The sequence below is a fragment of the Ursus americanus genome, chromosome 15 (assembly GCF_024610735.1).
Source record: "Ursus americanus isolate L20-20 chromosome 15, mUrsAme1.1.p, whole genome shotgun sequence".
Taxonomy (NCBI): Eukaryota; Metazoa; Chordata; class Mammalia; order Carnivora; family Ursidae; genus Ursus; species Ursus americanus.
In genome coordinates this window covers 15,320,335-15,338,394 of record NC_142141.1, presented here as the reverse complement: position 1 = coordinate 15,338,394, position 18,060 = coordinate 15,320,335, and the positions used below count along the sequence as shown (strand labels likewise).

At 38.3% G+C, this 18,060-nt stretch overlaps 1 protein-coding gene across 4 annotated transcripts in view; it reads right to left on the bottom strand.

The window, feature by feature from the left end:
• Window positions 1–10,311: 10,311 nt before the first annotated feature.
• GABRB2 (gamma-aminobutyric acid type A receptor subunit beta2) overlaps window positions 10,312–18,060 on the bottom strand; it is a 236,256-nt gene continuing 228,507 nt past the window's right edge. For all 4 annotated transcript variants that reach the window (XM_045792044.2, XM_045792045.2, XM_045792042.2 and 1 more), the window contains one exon: window positions 10,312–16,356. In XM_045792044.2, the coding sequence (XP_045648000.1) occupies window positions 16,009–16,356 (348 nt within the window). In that variant the 3' untranslated portion in view covers window positions 10,312–16,008. The remainder of the gene's footprint in view (window positions 16,357–18,060) is intronic.

Sequence of the window (18,060 nt, the reverse complement as noted above, 5' to 3'; positions counted from 1 at the left end):
TCACTTGATTGCATTTCCAAACACAATCTTTCATTTTCTATTCACCAGACTTAATAGTTATCCAGGCTATTCCTCTTGCATGAAATACACTTCCCTTTCTCAGCTAGTCACATGCTGTCTCATACATCTGCATCCTCCATTACATTCTAAATGTATTGTGGATAGTTTTGAAGACTTGCTCACTTCCATATTTTTCTATACTACTTGGCATTTGGTGGGTTGTCAAAACAGCTTGTTGAATTTATTTTAAGTGAGAAAAACATGTTCAGTGATTTATCTGGTGTAAGATCAGATATGCTGAATCCCAATTATAAGAATTTTTCCCTCTGCCATAATGTGCAGGAAACCATGCCCTTCCCTAGGAAAACAGATTAAAGGGAGATGACATTGAAACAAAGATCTCCTATTTAGAATTCTAATAAATGATGCTATTAGGTGTGATTTTCTGAAGATATCTCTAATTGGAGTCATGCCTTATTCAGAAGTGATTAAAGGTGTCATTTAGGCAAAAAATCAACCTCTCTTTTTGATTACATCTGTAATTATAATGCATTAACAGAATAACTGTAAATACAGAAGTCTCATGGGCTTTTGACATCAAAATACAATGGTGAAAGCAATAAAAATGATTGAGATGGTGTGGCAGCCAAAGTCATGGTAATTACCTCAGAGTGTCCATACCATCAATCCAGTGTCATAATGTGTTGTAGAAATAATGTCTTATATGCTTTGTGGATGTTTTGGCAGGTGATTCAGTCCTTCTGCTTTCAAATCTGGATCAGTTTCCAAAATTTCTATCGTGTACCAAGGTATGCCTGAGCTATGCTTAGAAACTCCTGGTGTTAAGAGTTTGAATTATCCAGAAATCATCTCTCCACCTTTCCCTCTTTCACTTTGTAGGAGGTGAAGCTGAGACTCAGGAATGAGTTGGCACTAGAACCCAGGATTCTTTCATTGACTGGGCCACACTATACACTTTACTTCTGACGTGAGCTAACACTCCACTCATATGCCTCCGAATGTAAATCAAACTCATTTTAATAAACACTTTTTCCTTAGTGATCTTCAGAATGTAAATGATAAAACCTCAAATCAAACTAGCATGGGCCTATCTGATTGTAGAGAGTACAGGCACAAATGATTCCACATGATCCAATGATGCCATCTAGACTTGGTCTCACTCTTTCCTTATCTTGTCTCTGTTTTCAGTTATATTGGCTCAGTTTCCAGGCAGACTCTCTTTGTGCTGGCAGGAGGGCTGCCAGCCATGCCACGTGTGTGCCCCATCCTATTTTCAACTCCAGCTGAAATAAAGAGATATCCCACCTGCCACACACAGTGTCCTAGAGTTGCACGCCATTGATTAGACCCACCTGGTCACTTATTCATCTTCCAAAAATCACTGTGGCCAAGTTGGATAGAATAAAATAACTGGTCAGGCCTGAGTCATGTGCCCACACTGGAGTCCACAGGGAATGAGCCCTAGTAAATCACAGGGATTATGAGTGGGAGAAGGTAGCTTTTCAAGTAGAGTCAGGGGTGCCTGGGTAGCGCAGTCGTTAAGCGTCCGCCTTCGGCTCAGGGCGTGATCCCGGCGTTCAGGGATTGAGTCCCACATCGGGCTCCTCCTCTGAGAGCCTGCTTCTTCCTCTCCCTCTCCCCTGCTGTGTTCCCTCTCTCTCTGGCTGTCTCTCTGTCACATAAATGACTAAAATCTTAAAAAAAAATAAAATAAAATAGAGTCAGAGCAACGGAAGGAGTCTGAAGGGGGGGGTAGCATTTTATCTCCAACATTTTTAGCACTGTGGGCTTATGATGACGATGAAAAAAAACCAGAGTAAATTTCTGTCGATTTTATTATTATTTCAAACTCTTTTCAGACAATGTATCTCCTTATTGCCTACACCCAGGAAGAATTGCCATCATGGCTAACCCTCCCAAATTTTTGGTAAGTCACAGTCTCTAATAACAGAGAGATAGGAAAATATAACAAGTTTCCATTATAAATGTAGATCAAAACATGAACATGACTCCTTAGTAATACTCACAGTATCTGAGCGCATACAGTACTTTACACTTTATAGACTGCTTTCACATTGCTATTAAAAGATTTTTCCCTTTGTGTCATAGATGGGAAAACTGAAATTTAGAGAGTTGAAATGGAGTTCCTAAGGTCACATAGCAAGTTAAGGGCTGTTTATCCAGTTTTTCTGTCTAAGTTGTGGGCTTTCCTATTTATACCCTAGATCAAACATCACAGTCTCCTTTTCATTGCCAGCCCTTTGCTTCTAATAGGTGTCAGGGTCACGGGAAGAGAAAATCATGAGTAAAAAATAAATATGATACATGGAAAGATGAGCCTTGGGTTCAACAAGTATCAGGATAAAAGTTCCCATAATGAAAAAATCTCTATTTTCAGAGAGAAATTAGGAGAATCTATATTCTGCTAAATGCAAAAATATTTTCCCCTTAATCCCTGCACATTCCCAAACATAACTATTATTATTATTATTATTATTTATAAAGATCAAGAACTCTTTTTTTCTTCTGTCAGAACATTATTTAGACATGCTGAAACAAAATCTTTAGCCAGAGCCCTAATGTGGCAACTCAGAACATTTTCAGGGGCACTGACACTGTCAAACCAAACCATGACCCTGAGAATTTTTCAGCAGTATTCAAAAACTTTAGTGGTCATGATAATACCTATGTTTCTTACGAAAAATACAGGGTCACTAAGTTCTACTCCTAAACTTACTGAATTAGAATCTTTGGTTATGACCAAGGCAATATTCTTTCAATAAACTCCCCAATACTGGGCTTCATGCCTGGAAAGGTATTTGGTTATTAAAGTAATTCATTTTTTCCTTTAATAAATATAAAATACATACTATGGATACTTCCCTACATTGGAATATATCAGTGAAAAATAAAAGACAGGACCCATATCCTTAAGGATATACATTCTAGCAGGAGAGACAGATGGAAAACAGCATAATAGGTAATTCAGCCATATAATATCATGGATGGAGAAAAAGTAGAGCAAGGGATGGGTTTAAGAATACCTGAGTGGGTGTAGTTAGGAGTAGAGGTCAAGTAACTACTAAAATAAATAAATTAGTAAGTATAGAACTCACTGAAAGACTTGAAGGGGGTGAGGGAATTAATCAAGTGTATTCTGAGGAGGATGGTTCTAGGCAGAGTGAATAGAGTAAAACCCTGGGAGATAGAGCAAGGAGGTCAGGGTGTTGGGAGCTCAGAGAGTCAGGGGAAGAGTAATAAGATTCAGCCTCAATTAGGCAAGTTCAGAGAACCAGGCTATGTACGAACATTCAGGACATTTTTAAAAGTTGGCTCTGATTGAATTGAGGAAGCATGCAGCATTTTGAGCAGAGGAATTCCATGATCTGACTTACCTTTCAAAGAGGTCACTCTGGGTGTGGTGTTGAATACAGTCTGTAGATTGGGAAGGGCCGCGGCAAGAAGACCAGCTGGAGGCTGTTGAAACAGGCCAGGCTGAAGACTGTGGTAGCTCAGAGAAGGGTGGTAACAGGTAGAGAGAGTGAAAAGTGACCAGCTTCTGGATATATTTTGAGGCTGTAGCCACCACAATCTTCTGATGAATTGTATGTAAGGTGAGAGAAGAAGAGGAACAAAAAAACCACTACAGGTGTCTTGGCCACAGTAGCTGAAGTTGCCAGCAATTTTGGGAGAAAGAGCAGTTTTGACTATTTTGGGTTTGAGAGGTCCATTAGACATTCAAAATATGATGCCAAGCAAGTGCCTGAGGTTTAAGAAAGAGGATAGGATGAGGATGTATATATGAGGCCTTTCAACAGGAAGATGTTGGGGTCTGATGAGAAATCAGCAAATGACTCCAAGAAGAGGCAGTCACTGAAGTAGAAGCAAAACCCAGAGAGTGCCAAGAAGGTTGGTTCCATGAGAAAAATGTCCATTATGAAATAGTTTATGCTGTCACCTAACACTATACTTAACCATTTTCAGGATTACTCTTGATTCTGCAGAACATGTGGACTTTATTCAGCTATTTAACAAATAGCTACTAAGCATATGCTATGTGCTAGGCAGGCTGCTGGGAATTAATCATCAAGCTCTCTCAGATGAAGTGATGTCTGAATTTTTACATGGAAAAGATGAATAGAAATTAATGAGGGAGAGATTTTGAGGATGAGGGAAAATGTTTCAGAAAGAAGAAACACTACGTTTCTAGAGGCAACTACTATCTCCCTGAAATTGAAAGTAATTCAGGCTGGTGAGATCCCAGATTCAAGCACTGGATGGAAGAAGCGAGGTCTAGACATGAGCAATAGACAGACCACAAAGGACCTTGAGAACCAAGATTAATTGAGGCTTTTCCTAAGGATAGAGTAGAAACTTTAAAGGTTTTAAGGAAGGGAAGTGACATGATTAATTTGTATTCTGACATTACCTTGGCTGCTTTATAGCATATGGGCTGGTGTGATGGCTAATTGTCTGTGTCAAGTAGGCCAGACCATCATACCTAGATACATGGTCAATACTATTCTGGGTATTTCTGTGAGGGCTTTTAGATGAGATTGACATTTAAATCAGTGGCCTTTCCAGATTGTGAGTGGGCCTCATCCAATCAGTTGAAGGCCTGAGTAGAACAAAAGATTGACCTCCCCTGAGCAAGAAGAAATTCTGCAAGCAGATGGCCTTTGGACTTGAATCACAACTTTGGATCTTTTCGGGCCTCTAGGCTGAGGGCCCTTGGACTTGAATTGTAACATCAGCCCTTCCCTGGGAGTCCAGCCGGCTGGTCCACCCTGCAGATTTTGGACATGCTAGACTCCATACTCTCATGAGCAAATTCCTTAAAATAAATCCCTCTCTCTACATATAAACACACATCCTGTTGGCCCTGTTTCTCTGGGGAGCCCTGACTAACACAGCTGGGAAGGGGAGATTGAAAACAGGGGCCCCCCAAGTTCTGCATATGCTGTGTGATCTTGGGAAGCTCCCTGAACACTTACTTTTCCTGGCCCACTCCAGACCAAGGATTCTAAAGAGCCTGTCCCAAGTGCTTCAAGACTGGTCCTGGAACAAGAACCAGAGTCAGGAGCCAGTGTCCTTATTATCTGCCAAAGCTGAAATGGGAAAAGCTCATTTCAAGCTGGCAAGATCACCCCTGTAATTTAATTTTAAATCAAACTTCTAAAACATTTAAAAGTTTTTATTTATTAATCATCTTGTACTTTGTATGCATCAATAGTTTTGTCTTATACATACAAAAATATTCTCTAAATGTTCAAATGAATTCCTGGCAAGTGGAATGAGAAATAAGAATGAATAAATAAGGATTTGGCAAAAGCCACTTTGAAACGCTGCCAACTCGAATGGTTCTTCGATCCCTCCAAGGGGGTTTTTAAGCAAGTAAAGAAAACTAGGTGAAGAAAGGATCTTTCCATTTTTTTTCAGTCAGGCTTAGTCCATTCAGAAATGGAAGCTCTACCCAGGGCCACTTCTCTATTAATGTTCCAAGAACCCCGATGGTCCTCTGCCACAAATCTCATTCAACTTTCAGGAGCATTTCTTAGCCTGCACATCCAGAAAGTCTCTCGATCTCTTGGAAAACCAGGCTCCTCACCAGCTTTCCTCATGTCCCGTTGACCAGTTAACCGCAGAGGTGTGCTTTCTCTCTCTGTATTGCCCTAGCTATAAAGAAAGGTTCAACCATTACTTTGGGGACTTAAAAATATAACAACATCTTCCATGTTGAGAAGTATTGCTTTTACAATTCAAAATTGTTCTAAATGATGACAGAAAAAAGATAACCCTATTTAAAGAGAAAGCAAGAAAGTGGATTTTCAGAATCCTTTGGAAGATGTTACTCATTTGATTTATTTAAACAACTTTCTGTTCTCACCCAAATAAATAAAGCATCAAAATATCTAGCATTTGACAATTCTCAGCTTCAAAAAAAAAACATTGAAAAAGTGTAAAACTATAAACATAAAATAGAAGTTTAGGAGTAAACATTCCTCCCTTTTTTCTCCCCCTGAAGATTTTGGCCTTGTTTCTAACTTCACTCTTAAAAATACTGCGTCTCCAGCAGCTAACCGAAGCTATGCAGTATATTTTGTAGCAGGAAAATAAAGGGATTGGAGTTAGCTAGCTCTGGTTGCAATACCGATTGTTGCCATGTTATGACGGTCCTCTTTAACATAGGCATGGCAATGGTTTATACCTCACGCTGTTGTTTTGAGAATTAAATTCACATCACATACCAGATGGGGATGGTGTCAGGTACTGAAAACATTTTTAAAAGACTTTCCTTCCTCTCTTCATTTTTCCCTTTCCCCTCCTTCTGTCCTTCCCCAGTGGTATTATGGGTGGAACCAGGTTCTTCAACCCACCACTATGGAACTAGTGATTTTCAAACTGTTCCTTTCCATGTACAGTTCCCTTCTTTTACTACTGCTGCTTCACCTCAGAAGTTTCCAGATTAGTTCTTCACTTCAGGTTCATTTACTAAGCTCCATTCTACACAGGGTCTTTGGGGAGATGGAATTTGTAAATAGCTTCTATTGCCCATTTAATGTGTCCCAGGCCTTATCTCTGAAGTTGTTGCCATTGTCAAGAATCTAAATCCATGGCACACTCTGTAGCGATGGAGCTCCCTTGAGCTTCCACCTTTGCCCTTCCCTTTTCTCTCTCCATCTCTCTCCCCAAAGTTCCTTGCTCCTTCATAACTCTTTGGTCCTCACCAAAAGCCCTCCTTGGGTGGTTTTGTGTACTGTTCTCAGTGAAGTTCTCATCCCCTGTTGGGTGGGTCTGGGAAGTGTTGGCGGAGAGTAAGGGGCTTCTGAGTCAGAGAATAGGGAAAAGAGACAATGACCTTCAAAATGAATGACTTAAAAGTAGGCAATCACATGCTCTAATTGTAAAAACTTCTGTTGCAATTTTCTATACTTGTTTATACTGCAAAAACATTTCTATATCTTTTTTATTTGGAGAGAGTACAAAAAAAATCTCATTTTACCTCATTTATAAGGTGACCCTGCAGGAGAGGGAAGAAAAGTGATCTTGCCACAATTATAATGGCATAGAAGCTTGATCAATCTGCAAACACTCTCATGGAGCTTGTAACATGTTTTTTCCTGGGATTACAGATATAGAACATCAGCATGGGATTTTCAGCATAGACAAGATGAAAGTTTTGGTGTCTCTCTGACCATAACGCACCTGTCCAGAAATTAAAAGATTCAGGGTGCCTAATCGGTTATGCATCTGCCTTCAGCTCAGGGCATGATCCCAGGGTCCTGGGATTGAGTCCAGCATCAGGCTCCATACTCTGCAAGGAGCCTGCTTCTCCCTCTGCCTCTGCCTCTCTCTCTGTCTCTGCCTCTCATGAGTAAATAAAATCTTTAAAAAAAAATAGAAATTAAAAGATTCAGTGCTTTGGAGGTTTCTTGCATTCTAAGATTAATCTGGCAACATTGGGCTTGCAATTTCTCAAGGTGACAATTGGATGGGACTTAATAGTGGCTGCCTTTAGATACAGCTTGTCCTCCCCAGTTACCCACAGTCCCCACCACTCCCTATTGTATTATGCCAGGTCTATATTATTTTTTTTACAATTCCTATAAAGCCCTGTATATACATTTGTGTTTCTAAAACATAGAATGTGAGATATATTCATCGTCTAGCCACATTTTGTATCTCTTGTTAGCCTTTTAACTTTCAGAACTGAAACCTATTATGCCCACTTCTTTTGTACCATCTAGTCCTAGAAATAGTATATTGCTGATCTAGCATCAAATTCATCCTGTTGTTTCTCATACCACTTTTTGGGGTTTGAGGGTGACCAAGGGCACAGTAGGTCCCAAATGGGAATGTCGTAATGAATCTAACTTCCTATATGAAGCTATTTAGGAAAAACCACATTTCTTTTCTACTGAGATGTTGCAACCTGTTTGATGTTTTCACTGTGATCACAAGACTCTGTCACTTTATAGACATGTCTGGGTCAGTGCCGGAGGCTGGCTTCCCAAGGTTCATTACACCGTTTGCCCTGAGGTCTTCCATTTCCTCAGGTCACCACCACTGAATCGTGTGCCAACCTCTACTTCCGTGTTACCAACTACCCTTCCGTCCAATATGAGAGAAATTCCCTTTCTCTCTCTTTACCCACAAAGACACTCATTTTCCTCAGTATTTGTGGAACTCTAAGAATTGTCTCAGAGTATGTTCTTCTGTTCTTTCTAATAAAAATCTAATAAAAGTGAAAAAGTAAATATATAAATGACTGCTAATGTCCTAGCTAGCCACTCGAAACAAGATAAAGGGCCAGAACATACACAAATCAATACATCGATAAGGAGACCCACCTTTCTCTGTTACCCTACTGACCATTAGCCCCAGCCTAATCATTCTGGGGTTGTCTGGAACTTATCATCCTATGATTATTCTTTGCTTCTAGAACCATGTAGTGGTTCTAGTACCATGGTGGGTAAGGTGGAAGAGAGCTGTACATTTGGCTAATGCTCTGTCACATTACACATTACATCACATGGGAATAAGAATGATTTTACATTATTTTGCTGCTGTCTGCTTGAAAAAATCAAGGATTATGGACTGATTATACCTGTTGATATCCCTGAGAAGTTTTCCTACTAACCTGGTATTATTCTAGAGGGCAGGTTTCATGGTTTAGAGGGATATTCTGCATGAAAAATGATACGTGATATTTCAGAATTAGAACAAGTCTCAGAAGACAGCCAGGATATCTGAAGGGTCTTTAGAAGAAATCGTAGTAGTTGGAATATGAGTAGGGGAATTTACCCATCATGAATGGATCAGCACTTCTGAGGGGAGATGTCTGGGGATTTTCCCTTCCCAAGGTAAGTCATAAACCATGAACTGCACCTATAGTATCATTCGCTATTGGCTCTCTCACCATCCCCTACCTACAAGAGTTTATGTGTGTGTGCACACAACACACACACACACACCACCAGTTATTTGAACATGTTTGTGTATTTGAGCACACTTGTGTTCTCTCTGCTGGACAGAATGCTGAAACTTTGCATAAGGGGTGTCAACCGCAAATGCACATATTTTGCATTTCTAGATTTACATAATTTGCAACTTACAGCTCAAGTGGAGAAGAACTGGTTCTTCACTCATCCCATAATTGGGTCTTTTCGGTGGTGTTCATTCTTTGGTAGCAATAGCTCCTTTTAATCCTGACTTTCTTGGACAATTGTGTCCTGACAGGCTGCCTCCCTTACAGATAGTGTCTTTGGGGTGCTGCTTGGACATTCTAAAGTCACGAGAGGTGAAGATCACTAAGTTTGTCACCAAATGATTTGCTGGGTTTGGGAGAGCTCTCACACGTTTGAGAGGTGCCACATAATCTAACTGAGAGAGGGCTCTGTGTGCTCAGCCTCTATTTTTCCAGTACTAGTGCGAGATCTGCAGATGGCAGGCTCGGAGCAAACGTTTCTTGAGAAATGACCACGATGAATGAGAAGTGAATAAGCCTGGTTGCCCGTGTTTAACGATGAAGTAGAAAGAACTTACAAGGATTTGGGGATGAGGCCAGCCTGGGTAGGAATCCAAGTACTTCCACCCTCACAGGCAAGGAACTTACTCTTTCCGATCTTGACTTTCTTTTACTTGAGGAATATGTAAGGATTAAATGAGTATTAAATTTGTACAGAGCATAGCATAATGTCTCCAGCAGATATATAGTGAATGTTAAATGAATGAGCACATAACGTTTATCATGTTTCATGATTAAGGCCAATTTTTAAGTTAATTATCCTTCATATAAAATACCTAACCTAAGAGAACATTTAATAATTACTGTCAAGTTTTATATATAATAGAATTTGTGATAGATAGATATGTTGACTATTCTAGTGATGATGGTAATTAACAGAAGCGAAAACAATAGTATCTTCTGTTTGCATACCACTTACCATGTATCTCGTATGGTGCAAAGGACTTCTCGTGGGTTATTACATTTCATCTTTACAACAGCCCTATGAGGGAGGCGCAATTGTATCTTTGCTTTACAGATAAGAAAACAGAGTTAGATGGGTTAAGTAGTTCCATGGTCATATACCTAATATGGGACAAGTTTGAGCTCAAACTCAAATCTGCCCAACAGCACATCCTAAGTTCTGAAGCTTTCCATTGCTTTTCGCATAAGCGAAGATTCTACAAACTAACTCATACTAATAGATTATATACGTATGTATGTATATGTATATGTATATATACATATATATATATTATGAACCCAATGAAACTACACACACACATTCTTTAAAGTTTTATTTATATTTCTTAGTTCAAGAATTACACACTAGCCAACATTATTATATATTTACATGCTGAAACTGGCTGTAATAAGTTTAAATTCAAGAAAATAACTCTTATGTGCTACTCATTTATAATCCTCATTTGTTACTATCTCATGTATCCCAGAGATTTTAGTAGTCCTGTTTTTAGAAAGACATGAAAATAGGTGCAATGGTATTCACTCGTGTTTTGCATTTTCTAGCCGTTGGAAAATGTGCATTATGTGCATATTAAGAAAGGCTACAAGGTAATTAGTAAGGCTGATAATCACTACATTGTGAAGAAACTAGAATATCACTTTTTATAAAAGGACAATTCAGACTGTGCAGGGACAATATTCATAACAGAACTCTTTAAACACCCATGCAAATAAAATTTTAAAAATGTTATGGAACTTGAATCATTTGCAACTATGTTTGAAATAATTATGCTTAAAATGACCATGGCTGAACTCAAATTACTGAACTGAAAAGGAAGAGATACAAGCTGATGGAACTGTCAACTTGCTCCAGGTGGTACAAGGACACACACATGGGTATCAGATTAGCAGACATTTGACAGGAGAGAGACAGTTGGTTTTGAAAGTTAAAAAACATAAAGTTTTTGTTTGTCATTATTTTGGATCCTATTTGTCTTTATCACAAAAGAACTTTTCAAAGCAGATTAAAATCTGATGTTAGAATTTTGCATGTATCCACAGAAATGTTTTCTATTAATTTTCAAATAACTAACAGATTATTTTAGGGTGTTGCTGCTTTTCTTTTTCTTAAATGATTTCTTTAGGGCAGTATCTTAATTCGCGTTCTGTTGGCTCCTTACTAGTTTTTACAATGTTCCTAGTGTATTTGGAAAATATTTTTTAAACCTTTGGTGTAAAGCAGTCTTTTTTTTTTTTTTATTTTCTCCCATTTTTCCTTTTTTCTTTCCTTTTTTGTTTTTTAATAATTCTGGAGTCTTTGGTTAAAAGGAATAATACTATCTAAGGACAAAATGCTATTATTTAAAAAAAAGTCTTGTGTGTATTATGTGTAATAAATTTCTGGAACAGGTATGAATAATAAGCACTTTTATTTTCTGTAGTGCCATCAGTATAAACTTTTACTCTTTTAAAATTGAGATTTAAGTTACAACCTTTGGTTTCTTGAACTCTGACATATAAAAAAACTCTACCAAATTATCAGTGATCATTTCTGCTTTTCCCATTTCCATTTCTAAGGCTATCTCTTGGTTGTTACATTTATTACATAAACACTACAGCATTTCCCATAAAGGGGATGAGAGTAGGAGCGAGTGAGAAGAAAGTGAAAGTATGTGTGTTTGAATGTGTGTGTGTGTGTACATGTATGTATGTGTACATGTGTGTGACTGTGTGTGTGATAGCAAATTGAAACCCTTCTGTCTGGGATCCCAAACCATTTATGCAAAAGGGTGTTTAAATTACTCTGCTGGGGCACTGCAGTAACTGTACTTAGTAAAAAATAAATAAAAATTAAGAAAAAAATTTAACAATTATTTGTATCTATTGACTATTCATTTACAGCATGTTGAATTATTTACATAATACTATAACACATGAACTTAAGCCATAAACAGAATTAGCACGTTGCCTTACCATAAAATACAAATTAGAAGTTAAAAATATTTAAGAAATCTGTTTTAATATTTACACACGCTCAGTGAAAGTTATGGTGGCTCACATTACATGGACTGTACACTTAGCAAAATGGCATGATGGCTACAGTTGAGAGTATTTGCCCTAACCAACATGGTGGGGTTTAGTTATTTTTTTTTTTCCTCCTTCAAGGAGGAATTTTTTTTTATCGTTTTCTGTTTTCTTAAGACTTTGTTTTTAAATCACCAATAGACAATGTTATTTGTTTCCTCGAAAAAGAGAGCAAGTAGATAAGCAATGTGAGAACTAGGTAATTCCCGATGTTCTGAGGTACAGTACTATTGTCGTGTCAAACTGTGCGATGGTTCATAAGAACTGTAGGCATTGATCTGCTGATAGAGAAATGCTCAGTACCCTGTATTACTAGTTTCAATACACTGATTTGTTGGTTGCCAATTAAAAATACTCAGACACTGGTTTAACGAAGGAAATAAAACATATTAGCTTATTCCTTCTGTTTTCCAACATATGAATGCATATATATGTATGTATGTTTATACGGATCTATATATACACATATACACATGTAGATATGTTGTAAGACCTGTCGTTTGTTGATTGTTTTGCTGCTTTTGTTGTTGAGTATGAATTTAATCATAAAACTGGAACACAGTTACCTATGGAAAATGGAAATTGTTAGTTGCCAATTTAATGCAGGTCTTGCTTAAAATGAACATGATTCATTTTCCCACTGCATTCCACTGAACTTTCTCTATGTGTTGTGCTTTTTTATAAGCTGACAGACTTTTTGTGTTCCTAATGCTAGAATGTAAAGTCTTTTGGTTCATAAACCATTTTTATTATTATTATTATTTTTACTTAGCACTGCTTTTGAAGACATGGAAGAGAAAAGGTCTAGATGGCACTGCTTAAGTATTTTCCCCTGTTATTAAATTGCAGTAGAAAGAATTGTAACATTCCTTATGCAAACACATGATTATGTTGCATGAGTTTTCAATTCTGAAAATGCATTTCATACCTACTAGCAGTCATGTACAATATATATATATACAGATTGAGATCAAAGGTTTCATTTAGACTGTGCATTTTAGAGTCAGAATTTGCCTATGAATTTCACAAAGATGAAAAACACCTTAATTGCTGGCTATCTGGCTGTTTCATAATCAAAAGAAAACTATATATATAGATATATATATATATATATGTATAAAGTGATAGTAATACCATATCAGAATTGCCAAAACACATTTTTGTGGTCCTTAAATTTAACCACTGGATATCAAGCTGACTGGTCTTCAAAGACTTAGGAGATCTAGCACCCTCCCCGACCCACCCCCAATTTGGTGCCTATAATCCAACTCGAGTACAGTAAAAATAGAGTTAAAAATAAATTCTACATCTACTGGCAGCTCTGGGCAGGATGAGTCAGTCGTTTCTACCTACGTGGTTATCGAATCCCAATATGTGGATTTCGCTCTAGGGCATCTGTTTCAAGCTCCCATGTTTCTCCTTTTTCCGGTTTCTTCGTGTCACTGTGAGCAGAAATGAATCCCTGGTCATATGCTTTTGAGGCTCATGCTGCAAAGTTTCCTTTCTCACTTTGGTCTAGATTACTATATTGACTTCCCTGGACGTCGAAATTTTGTTGTAACCATAGATGACAATATCAAGGATTTTTATGGCTTTTATGATAATTGCAAATTAGAGCCCACTTCTAGACTTGGGCTCTGAGTTGTCTCTAGAAAAACCTTCCCAGAATGGCATTTTGGAGTTGTGCACCTGAGTTATCGATATGCTCCTTCCTGATATATGCTACTCAAACTTTAGCCCCCGGCGACAAGGGACAGGCACTTTTATTAGAGTGATGCCCCAAAATGATTGCCTAGGAGAAAGTGTGTCCCTGGAGAAACTTGAGGAATTTCTACTCTGAGCCCATGGGCAGAAACTTGATTGGATTCTGCCCAAGACCATACTCAGAGGTGTTCAAGTGTATAATCAAAAAATAAAGGCCAGAGTTCCCTTTGCTGGTGAAGGAAAAAAAAAATACGTCCCATCTTAGAGCAAATTTAGAAAGCTGAATGCTAAACCCTTTCCCCCCCTCTCTGAAAGCTGGAATAGGAGGGCAGTAGGACTCCATCATATTCCAGGATGCTGAATTATCAGGGGGAAAAAAACCATACATTTAATCCACAGGCAAATACTGGCCTTGGCTACTATGCACAATTAGGGATGTTACTTTGAAAAATAAGGTGTTTTTTTGTTTTGTTTTGTTTTTAAAATAGAAATAGCAAAGTCATCCTCCAAGAAAACATTCAATCAAATCAAACTTTAAGGAGAAATTAGCAATTCACTATTTTCTCCAAGAAAAGCAAAATATGAACCTCACATTGATAGAAATAAAATATATTAGCTTATTCTCTTTCCTGTCTCACATATGAATGCATATGTCCAATTAGTATAGAAAGAAGCACACTGGCATAATTCAAAAATTGAATAAAAACAATACATCATGCCTGCCTATCAGTTATATATTTTTCATGTAATATCAACTGAGGCTCATAAAATTCATCATGTTAATGTGGCTTTGTTGTTATCCTATGATACACTACTTTTCATATTTCCTTTCATTAGGCCAATTGCAACATACACAATGAAAGCACCCTTAAAAAGTCAAACCCAACAAACCCACAAACTAACTCCGCTTGTGCACATAATCCTTTAAGTATTGTTTGCTATGAAAAATACAAAGGTGAATTTCACTGCACATAAGGAAATGTAGTTCAATCAATCTCTTCAAAGCCTTACTTTGTCTCCTAAGAATATAATCAGGATTTCAGAAACAAGAAAAGCTGGAAAGGACCATTAATCCTTTAAAGAAATGAACAAATCCTTCTTTTGAAATACCCTATTAAATTCAGAAATAAACGTACAGGGAAATGTTGTAGAGACCGCTGACATTGTCTGAGAAGATCAACCTGTTTGCTGGCTTTGTCTGTGCTCTCTGTTAGTATATTTGAATGAATCCCAATCTAACCTACATCGAAGATACTTCTAATTTTGCTAACTTTTCTATTTTGTGGTTGTCTTTTGATTAGATAAACTTAAAAACTTCTTTAGGTCTGCTATCAAAAGCTTGTGAAGTTGGGGAAAAAAAATCTCTCTCACTGGACCTTTTGCCATTCTACAAAATATGTATAAACTAGATGCTGTGTGGGGCTGATAAGGGTCATGCTGCTTTGTGTAATTTTGTTACAACAGTAACTTCTGGATTTTCCCCTCTGCTCTGGATTATTAACCCTTATTTTAACCACCTAGGAAATAGCTTTTTAGAAACATCTCTTGGCCACCATACATGATAATGTTCCGCAGTCCCCAGTTTCTAAATGTCAAAATGGAAGATGTCAGTGTTGACTTCCTATGCTCAAGCAGAGACTGGCCAAATTGGTTACCGAGCCTCTGTCTTCATTCTCCCTATCCTGTTTGAACCACATGAGAACCTTCTAGAATCCAGTGGGAATTACCTTCCCATGACACCATTATCACCTTCAAAAGACAGGCATAGACCATCTTCAGTAAGCATGTTTGCATGGCATTAGAGATAATGTTTCATAAGCACAGTGCCATCTCAACAGCATGCCAACGTTAGAAATGAAGATGGGGAGTATCTGGATATGACCACTTCTCAGCGAAATGAGTGGCAATACTACTGAGCCCTCTAAGAATATAATTCCCCTCTATATAGCCCGCACACTAAGCAGGTAAAGTGGAACACTGAGACACAGTCTTACCAACACATGTACAAATCACTTGCATTTTAACTGGAAAACCACAAGGACCTTAGTGTATTCATTACTTAGCAGAAGCAACCCAAATGGTATGAAATGGACCACAGGATAGGCCAGCAACTAAGGTATTTTAGCATCCCTTTTGTCCTGGATTGATGTGTTTTCCAAGTCCTACGTCAGGCTGTACAACTGGTTTGCGGAGGAATCTAGTCCTTGCTTCCCGTGGGAGGCTATGTTTTAGTTCACATAATAAAGCCAATAGACGATGTTGAAGAAGGAAAAAACCACTGGGAAGAATATGCGGGACCACCGATCTATGGCGTTCACATCAGTCAAGTCGGGGATGGTGATTTTCAGTTGGGAGGCGCGTCTCCGCAGGCGGCTTTTCTTTTGTGCCACATGTCGTTCCAGGGCATTTCGGCCGAAACTATGCCTGGGCAAGCCGGCTTTCCGGTACTGGATGCTGGTGGCGTCGTAGGCCAGCATTGTGCTCCTGGGGTCTCCAAGTCCCATTACAGCCTCAGATGTGGCCATTTCGTTTTTTATCTCAAGAGTGCTCAGTAAGATGTTTTCATGTGGGTCCATCTGCAAGGGAGAAGAATCAGAAAAGATGATCACAACGGGAAGCCTTTGTTGGTGCTAATTATGCAAGGCACGGTGATACGTGGTTTAGGTGGTATTTATCAGAGTCGCTGAGAGTACTGGCTTTGAAGCTACATGATCTAAGAGGGATTACAAACAGATATGGCTCATCATTTGACAACCAGCATGGCCCCCAAATCAGCGTATCATTTAGAGCCGTTTGAGATCACGGAAGGTCATCAAGCTGTGCTCTGAGATGAGAATATGGTTTGGTCAAGGCTAGAGTATCACAGTTTAACTATCTCATAAATATCTTGTAATGGGTGTATTTTTTTTCCTAATGGGTATAATTTTGATGCTCAAAAATCAGAGGCACTCTCACATTCACCATTCTAATGATCTTTCAGAAAACCTAGCAATTACCAAGTTGTTTCAAAGTGGCCATTCAAGAGATGAAGAAGGAAGCGGAGCATACTGGCTGGGTGTGTGGCTTTGGGAGCCAGGTGCCTGGGTGTAAATCCTGGTTATACCACTTCCTAGCTAAATGACATTGGGTGAAGTCCTAATCTGAATGGTGACTCCATCACTATAAGCTACACCAGTTTCAGTTTCTCCATCTATTAAATGGTACGACGATGCAACCCTAGAAGATTTCTGTAATGACATCATGATATAACAGACTGTTGCTAGTACCATTTTCATTGTTTCTACTTAGGGGCATACAGAGAAATAGAAGGCATGGCACTCTATAAAGAACTTACAGTTCTGATATGAATACATACAAAATTAAGCTGTGCTAGGTATGAAATAGTATTAAGGGATTCATTACTGGACTGTGGTCACAATAACAGCCTAATAACAGATGAGTTCATGATAAAACTAGAACTAAAAACAGTAGATAACATTTGTTTAGCACTTGCTGTATATGCCAGAAACATTTTCATGTAACTTCATTTGATTATGCTTCTTAACACCCACAGTTACACCACCTTAAATTTGCTATGTCAATATGAAGAAGGTAAAAGAAGAGTTTCGAACAATAGAAATTCAGGCATCATGTGACATGCCAAAAAGCAGTAACACTCAGAACAACATGAAACTTGAAAATTAACAGATGGACAAACTGTGCCTGGTAGAGGGGTGAGTGGGGTGAGGGATTGACTGGAGAGGGGAGGGAAGGAGGCAGGATTCAAGAAGAGAACCAGTCCAAAGCTGGCTATACTAAGTGGAATTCTGGGCCCAGGGAGTACAATTACGGTGGCCTGTAGTCAGGGTGACCCTTTCCTCTCTTGGATGATTTTTTCTTGGCAAAGCTAAAAGTAAAGAATGAATACTGACATTGTGATACCTAAATATTAAATGACCATGTAATGTTTTTGTTTTGTTTTGTTTTGTTAAGAAGGAGAGACTTGTCTGTTTTATTTTTAAGAGCCCTCAATTGCTACAGATAATAAAACCTAGATGCAACACATTATTAATAACAGTACATTTATTTTGGTGGAGAATCAGGATATGCCAATTGCCAGTAAAATCTCTGAAATACAAAATAAAGAAAAAATGGTCAATAGTAGATACTGGTGATATATGGAAGCAAGGGATATAACCAAACACTTAATTGGAAGATAAAATGGTCTGAGCTTCATGAATTATGCAGAAGGCGAAAAGAAGGCTGCTAAGATTATATACTAACAATTAGCTTTCAAATGT